This window comes from Mandrillus leucophaeus, unplaced genomic scaffold (genome assembly GCF_000951045.1).
Source record: "Mandrillus leucophaeus isolate KB7577 unplaced genomic scaffold, Mleu.le_1.0 Scaffold3, whole genome shotgun sequence".
Lineage (NCBI taxonomy): Eukaryota > Metazoa > Chordata > Mammalia > Primates > Cercopithecidae > Mandrillus > Mandrillus leucophaeus.
In genome coordinates this window covers 7,204,265-7,212,937 of record NW_012103142.1, presented here as the reverse complement: position 1 = coordinate 7,212,937, position 8,673 = coordinate 7,204,265, and the positions used below count along the sequence as shown (strand labels likewise).

Sequence of the window (8,673 nt, the reverse complement as noted above, 5' to 3'; positions counted from 1 at the left end):
TCTCATAAAGAATTCTCCTTGGTCTTCATAACTCTACTTTTTGTCTTTCATATATAATATACATCTCTCCCTCCACTTCCATCTCATTTTCTTATTGTGTCTTCTTTTACGTAAGTACAAGTAGGGCTCGCTAATTTGTTGTTGCCTAGTGGGGCGGTCCTCACCTTGTCTTTGTGTCTCCCCATTGTCTTTCATTATATCCTTTAAGGAACAGCCCTATAACCTCTGCTTTTCTTCTTCTTTCTTTCTTTTTTGTTTTGTTTTTGAGATAGGGTTTCACTGTGTCACGCAGGCTGGAGTGGAGTAGTACAATCTCATTTCACTGCAGCTCTGACCTTCAGGGCTCAGGTGATTCTCCCACCTCAACTTGTAGTGAGACTACAGGTGTACACCACCACATCTAGCTAATTTTTTTTGTTTGGTGGAGACTGGGTTTTACCGTGTTGCCCAGGCTGGTCTTGAACTCCTGGGCTCAAGCGTTCTGACCCTCATTGGCCTCCCAAAGTGCTGGGATTACAGGCGTGAGACACCGTGCCTGGGTTCTGCTTTGCTTTTTCTGAAGGGGACATTCTCCCACTGATGTAAGCATGCTACATACCTTCACAATTGTGACTTGTTACCAGCTGGCCTAGGCCAAAATCTATTACATAAAACAACAGCTTGCTGAAAGATTTTATTCAGCTTGATTCCATTTTATTGATAAGAACAGTTTACTATGTCTCTATGGACCCTTTCCAAAGTATTCTTTTTTTTTTGAGATGGAGTCTCATTGTATCACCCAGGCTGGAGTGCAGTGGCGCGATCTTGGCTCACTGCAACCTCCGCTTCCCGGGTTCAAGCAACTGTCCTGCCTCAGCCTCCTGAGTCGCTGGGACTACAGGCATGCACACCACACCCAGCTAATGTTGTTTACATTTTTAGTAGAGCCAGGGGTTCACCACCTTGGCCAGGCTGGTCTCGAACTCCTGACCTCACGTGATCCGCCTGCGTCGGCCTCCCAAAATGTTGGGATTACAGGCGTGAGCCACTGCACCCGGCCACAAAGTATTCTTTAAATTACATAGATACAAACAGAGTGAAATTGTTGAAAAAGCACCATTGGCTTATTTTTAAATCTCTGAATTGAAAATATTGGTTTTAATAGTCAAAATTAAAAATTAATAAAATATTCAACTTACACATATGTTCAGAGATAAATATTTAAGCATTTTAAAGGCTGTTTTCCCCCAAGAACATTTATTCAACCAATCAATACTTATTGGCTACCCACTGTGAGCTGTTTTAATTACTAGGAATATGGCAGGGAACACAGCAAAGCTCCTGCACTTAGGGAGCTTACATTTTAGTGGGAGGAGACAGAGGAGAAGATCAGTAAGCAACATGCACATCAGAAGGTGCTACGTGCCATGGAGAAAAGTGTGACAAAGAAGGGGAATGAGGAGTGCTGGGATGATGGGGGGCGAAGGAGAGGAATGGTTGCAACATTTAGTAGGTCAGGGAAGGTGTACACTAAAGGAACATTTTAGCAAAGACTTGATGGAGGTGAGGAAGCCAGCCATTCAAGTATCTAAGGGATGAGACTTTCAGGTCAAGGGAATAGCAAGAGTGAAATCCCTAATGGGGAGAATGCCCGGCATATTTAAGAAAATGTGATCTATGTGGCTGGAGTAGAGTAAGCAAGAGGTAGAGGGGAGTAAGCAAGAGGTAGATGGGAGTAACCATGAGGAGTAGAGTAAGCATGAGGCAGCAGAATGGCCAGATCACATAGAGCCCTATAAGTCATTGTGAGGACTCGAACTTTTCCCCAAAGTGCCATGAGAAGACAATGGAGGGCTCTGAGCGGAAGAATGAAATTATCTCACTTATGTTTTAGCAGGATCCCTCTTATTGACATGGCTGGAAGTTAGCAGGATCCCTCTTATTGACATGTGGAAAGCAGGCTGGAAGGGGGAAAAGGAGACTAGTTAGGCTATTGCAAGAGAGACCAGGCAAGAAATTATGGTAGCGTGGACCAAGGTGGTAACAGAAATAATTGAATTCTGGGTGTATTGTGAAAGTCTCAGCTGACAGAGTTTGCTGATGGATTGGACATAGAGTGTAGTAGAAACAGAGGAGTCAAGCAGATCCTAATGGTTTTGGACTGAACATTTAGAGGGACAGAGCTGTTGTTTTAAGGAAGAGCACAGGAAGTGCACCATTCTTTAGGGTGGGAAGAAGTCAGCATATGCTGAGTTTGAAATGGAGTTTAGAAAAAGCCTTCTCAAGTTCCTAACAAATGAAAGGACCTCCTAAGAATCAGGAAACTTAAGTTATGTCACAAGGTATATTATTGATGAGCTCTAAGACTCTGAGTAATTACTTTATCTCTATGGATTTCGACTTCTTCCTCTGTTAATCGTTAGACTGAACGCGTTAAAATCCCTTCTAATTCTGTGGTTCTATTGTGCTCTTCAGTAGTTTTCAGAAGACAGCTGATCAAAATGCCTTTTCAGATTACTATGCAACTACATTGTATAAAATGCAATATTTTAGGATGATGACATTTGATGTTTAATATATAATTAATGGTTTATTGTAAACTTGGGTGCTAAAATCGTTCTCTAAAATGTGTGGGGAAAAGTCAATAAAAAGAGAGATCTGGATTGCTTGTGTTTCTACCACCTGTTATTTTAAATAGTGGAGGATGTCATTTTTCCCTAAGGAATTCAATATGCTTTATAGATACTATACTAAAATTACATTTTAGTTTAATTTAAATCTTGTTAGAAGTGACTGGTACATGGTAGGCCCTCAGTGTGTGTTTGTGGAATGAATAGATGAATTAGAAATGAAAATGCTATCTCATTACTTTCACACAAGGTACCTTTCAGAAGATATTCTGTGTGTGATTCACTGCCTTCTTTAAAACTTCTGCCATCTCTTTTATTTACATGGTAGTAGATATAATTACTCTTTTTTTTAAGGAAATGGGGTAGACAATGGCTAATTGATTCACCCAGTCATCACCCATTTGATAAAAGAAGTGAACCAGCCTTATCATAATTCTCAAAACCTGAGAATATGTGCTCAGACCTCATACTACACAGTGCTCTGAAGAGCAGTTCAGCAGCTATGTGTTATGTTGACCTCTGTGTTATGTTGGTGTTCATATCTGAAGCTGTGATACATCTGTAGAGTTCTGAGAAGCAGTCTGGACACACTAAACAGTAAATATTACTGTCTAAAACACAATCTTCCCTGCTAAATGACATACTAGCCAGAGTGCCTTAGATTATCTCTTTGTATCGTTCATTGTTTGCTTCTCTAAAATGGAGGCAAGTCAGCTGTCTCTACTAAACTCTGTCTCTACTAAAAATACAAAAATTAGCCAGGCGTGGTGGCGCGCCTGTAATCCCCGCTACTCGAGAGGCTGAGGCAGGAGAATCGCTTGAACCTGGGAGGCAGAGGTTGCAGTGAGCCAAGATCACGCCACTGCACTCCAGCCTGGGTGACAGAGTGAGACTCCATCTGAAAAAAAAAAAAAAAAAATAGATTCTGTGTCTTCTACCCCAAGTGTTCCACTGTGCTTGTAATCCAGTACTAAGCTAAGTCAGAGTAGTACTGCAAGAAGAGTGAAATTGACACCATACCTCCAGCCCCTTCCCCTAAGCCATTGCCAATCTGATTAAACCTTTTCTTTGCAGGACAGGTCTATCTTAATTTACTTTTTGACTTTTGACTCATGGTCAACAAAATGAAACAAAACCATCCTGAGAATTAAATGGTTGATGCTAGGATACAGCACCAAATTAGTGGAAAAATAAACTTTAGTTCAAAATACTAAAACTAAGTTCAATAGTCATACAATTCACAGTTGCGTTCTTTTCCCCCAGGTCAGACAGCAGAAGTTCCTTGGCTGTTTACATCCTGTTCTTGGATTTCCATTTCATGCAGCTATCTAGTTTTGAATTTCTTGCCAATTGTAGACACTGTCCCTCTTGAGAGCTAAAAAGCAGACAATTTGTTATTTGGTTCAAAGCTGCTGCAGCTTTTCAGAGGGATTTATTGTGCAGATCTTGTCAAAGCAATACTGTTTACCCACCATTTGTATACAGGAGTACAACAGCACAGTGTGGTTGAGACTACAGGGCAAACATTGTGCTAAGTTAGGTAAGCCCAGTGATGTAAATATGGGGTAATTTATAAAGCTTTTAGAAAAACAAGGTTTATTAATCCGGTAGTGTTTGGAGGTGCAGCTTTTAAGTAATTACTATTTTTCACATTGCAGATTTCAAAGAATTTTTGATCAGGATGCAAAGCAAGAGACCATTTTTGAAAACATTGCCAAACCAGTTGCTGGAAGGTAGGATTTCCCATATTTTGTTCAGTGGGCTCGTGGCTTTTCACGTTGTCTTCAGTTCTCAGATAACTGTGGTAGTGTGCTTAAGTATATGAATTATATACTTAGGCTGCAGGACATGTAATGATGATAGCATTAATACCTTCTGTTCCTATAACCATTTGTTTTAGATTTAGATTCTGAGTCTCAAAACAAAACAAAATAACATAGTGAGGTAGACTAGCTATTGTTACTCCTATTTGTAAAGATATATAAACCGAGGATCACAGAAATGAAGTGACACTACTCAGGGTTGCATGGGTAGTGGTGGCAGAGTCCTAGACGATTTTTGGACTGCTAAGTTCAGTGTTCTTTCCTCAGTACAGTACAGTACTTCAAACATACAGTTAGATGGACAAAGGATAAGGTATGGGTGGTACCTGGGAGGCTGCCTAATGATGCTGGCCCTGCTCTACCTCAGTGTCATTTCAAAGCTTGGCCCTTTGCTTTAATATATCTAGATAATTCCAGGCTGCTGACTACTAGAACCAAACTCACATGACAGTACCAAATAAATCAGAGTGTCAATTTATTAATATGTATTGGCAGTCTCCTAGGGACTAAGACACTCAAGCCCTTTGATAAGCACACAGTCGTCTTATAGGGAATCCATTTAGAAAACTACTGCTAATAAGCTTACTTTCTGATCTGAAATCATTTGGATGATGCTAATAACCTAATGATAATCCCAAGATATATTCATCGTTACAGTTAAATAATGAAAATTATACCTGCTAAATGAACCCAGTTTTCAAGTCTACTCATCAGTACACCCTTTTTAGTGGACGTTGCTGGGAACGCAGTGCTACATTTTGTCTCTCAAACTCCTGTTTTATGAATCCTATGCAAACCAAGCCCTTCTCTTTTTAATACAACCTTCCTTCATTAGGTAACCTACAATCAAGTAGGCTTAAACTATTTTAGAATCCAATAACACCTCTTTAGATAAAATTCAAGTCTCCTTGATTAGATGTCAAACATTTCTGAAATTCCCGTCTTGTTAGCAATCATTTGGGTTGTGTCATTTTTCAGATAGCTAGTTTCATGTGTTTTATTTTTAAACTTCCTGACATCATTCAGGAAGGGAACCTTAAGTTTGTTTTTCATGGATGCCTGGGTTTTCCTTCCGCTACAGACTCTCATGTTGAGCCCACTTTCTCCTCCAGCTACTGCCCTTTTCTTCAGCTTTCCTTTACAGAAAATATCTTTGAAAGCCGGGCGCGGTGGCTCACGCCTGTAATTCCAGCACTTTGGGAGGCCGAGGCGGGCGGATCACAAGGTCAGGAGATCGAGACCATGGTGAAACCCCGTCTCTACTAAAAATAGAAAAAATTAGCCGGGCGCAGTGGCGGGCGCCTGTAGTCCCAGCTACTCGGGAGGCTGAGGCAGGAGAATGGCGTGAACCCGGGAGGCGGAGCTTGCAGTGAGCCGAGATTGCGCCACTGCACTCCAGCCTGGGCGACAGAGCGAGACTCCGTCTCAAACAAACAAACAAACAAACAAAAAAAAAAACAAACAAAAAAAAGAAAATATCTTTGAAATGGCCTACTATATTCACTACTTCAGTTCCTCTCCCAAACCCTGTTCTTATCATGCTTTGGCCTCCACTGCCTCACTGAAATTGTTTTTGTCAAAGTCAACTATGAATTCTATTTGCTAAATTTAATAATGATCATTTCCCAGTCCTCATGCTATTTGGTATGTCTGCCATTTTGACACAGTCGATCACTCCGTCCTCCAAATACTTTCTTCACTTGTCACACTCTCCTGGTTCTCCGTTCCTTCTCAGTTAACTTAGGCGGTTTTAATTGTATGCGGTGACCATTTCCTCTTGCTGTTGCCTCTGTCTGGAATGCTCTTCCCTCAGAAATCTGCATGGTTTCTCCCTCAGCAACTTGAAATTTTTGCTCACAGCGGCTTTCTCAGTAAGGCCTTCCTGTAGTACCTTATTTAAAATTGCACCTCGTTACCCTTCCCTATTTGACTTTATTTATTTTAGCACGTATCACCATCCGACATTTATTTAATTATTATTTTACTTTAAGTTCTAGGGTACATGTGCTCAACGTGCAGGTTTGTTACATAGGTATACGTGTGCCATGTTGGTGTGCTGCACTCATTAACTCATCATTTACATTAAGTATTTCTCCTAATGCTTTTCCTCCCCCTGTCCCCCACCCCACAACAGGCTCTGGGGTGTGATGTTCCCCACCCTGTGTCCAAGTGTTTTCAATGTTCAGTTCCCACCTATGAGTGAGAACATGCGGTATTTGGTGTTCTGTCTTGTGAGACGGGGTTTCACCATCTTGGCCAGGCTCGTCTTGAACTCCTGACCTCGTGATCCACCCACTTTGGCCTCCCAAAGTGCTAGGATGACAGGTGTGAGCCACCACGCCTGGTCCTGACATATTATACCGTTTAATTCTATATTAGTTTTTGTGTCTGTTTGCCTCCACTAAAGCAAAGCTCCATGCAGGCAGGGCTTCGTTTTATCCACTGACGCGACAAACTCCACGATAACAAGATTTCAAAAATGACAGGCAAGAGCACTTTTATCCAAGCAGCTCAAGTTGGCCCTGGTGGGATTTATCTTTTATCAATAAGAAATATTCCTCTTTATCCTTTCTATTACTTTTCTCCTTGTATTCTTTTTTTTTTTTTCCTGAAATTAGTTTTGCTATTTTTTTTTTTTCTATCAGCCTTTGTCTTATCTTTCTCCTTCTCCTAGTTCAACTGCCTTGTGACATTTTGTTTTTAAGAATGGGCCTGATAAATAAAATACAGTTGCTTTTGCCTTTTTAGCTAAACCCACAGTTCTTGATCTTGAATTAGTTACTTTAACCAGTTTATCTTTATTATGATCACCGTAATTTGGAGCTATTCCTCGTATGTTATTTTCTTTCTCCTCTTTTTAGTACTTCCTAATTTTTTTTCCTTTCTTGCTTTTTGTTGGTTTGACTGTTGTTGCTGCCTCCATTTTCTTTCTCAAGTTGTGCATTGTACTTCAACAGCTCTAGTTTAAATTCAGATATTTAAACATTTGTATTTTTCTCAACATCAAAAACTTTGTCTCTGTCTCTGTCTCGCTCTCTCTGTCTTCTCTCTAGTCAAGAATGTTAGGATGCTTTTACTTTGCCTCTCCTACACCTCTACAACTTTCACTGTGGAGATCAACTGGTATTTATTAACATTTATTTTCATTATCTCAAAGTTATACCTATTTCTTTGTCTATCACTGTTTCTTACATTCGTGTCTAATTCGTAGATTCCTTTTGGTAATCATCCTCTAATAACCTCTTAGAAAAAATTCAGGACTGGGGAACTTTCTGAAGTCTTTCCTTTCCCTTCACAGTTAAATGAGCCCAGGAGCTCAAGACCAGCCTGGGCAACATAGTTAGATTTTTGTCTCTATAAATAATTTTAAAAATCAGCTGGGCGTGGTGGTGCATGCCTATAGTTCCAACTATCGAAGAGGTTCAGGTGGGAGAATCACTTAAGCCCAGCAGGTTGAGGCTGCTCTACCCGGCCATTTGACTGGGTATAGCGCTCTATGCTAACAGTTCCTTCCTCTCAAAGCTGTGAAGATACTGCTTCATTGTCTCTTTGCATACAGGGTTGTTGAAAACATGTCCGTGCCGATCTGATTCTTATTTCTTTTTAGACATAACTTTTGTTTTTACTTTCCAGGTGATTGTAGGATTTTTTTTCTTTTTTTGTTTTTATGAAATTTGATATTAATGAGTCTAGGTATGGATTTTTTTCCATGTATTCTTATCTCTCAGTCAGCTATTTCAATCTGAAAACTCAAGTTCAAGGGTCATCACATGGACCATTTCTTTGGTAATTAAAAAAAAGTTCTTCCTTTTTTTAAAAGTAATCTCATTTTATTTATTTATGTATTATTTAATTTTTTAATTTTTAGTTTTGGAGACATAGTCTCATTCTGTTGCCCAGGCTGGAGTGCAGCGGCATGATCACAGCTCACTGCAGCCTTGACCTGCTGGACTTGAACAATCCTCCTGCCTCAAGGTCTCTCGAGTAGTTGAAATTACACATGCATGCTACCACACTTGGCTCATTTTTTCAATTTGTTATAGAGATGGGGTCTCAGACTGGTCTCAAACTCCTGGGTTCAGATGATCTTCCTGCCTCGGCCTCCCAAAGTGCTAGGATTCCAGGCATGAGCCACTGTGTCCAGCCAAAAAAAAAAAAAAAAAACACATATCTATTCTTTCTGGACCTCACAATCCTATCCTTCAAATATTACAACTTCCCATTCATAGTTCTCCTCTCTT

General features: G+C 40.2%; 1 protein-coding gene across 1 annotated transcript in view; it reads left to right on the top strand.

The window, feature by feature from the left end:
- The window catches only part of KIF6 (kinesin family member 6), a 400,736-nt gene that overhangs the window by 7,174 nt on the left and 384,889 nt on the right, over window positions 1-8,673 (top strand). The window contains exon 3 of the mRNA XM_011986642.1: window positions 4,268-4,342. Within this exon, the coding sequence (XP_011842032.1) occupies window positions 4,268-4,342 (75 nt within the window). The remainder of the gene's footprint in view (window positions 1-4,267; window positions 4,343-8,673) is intronic.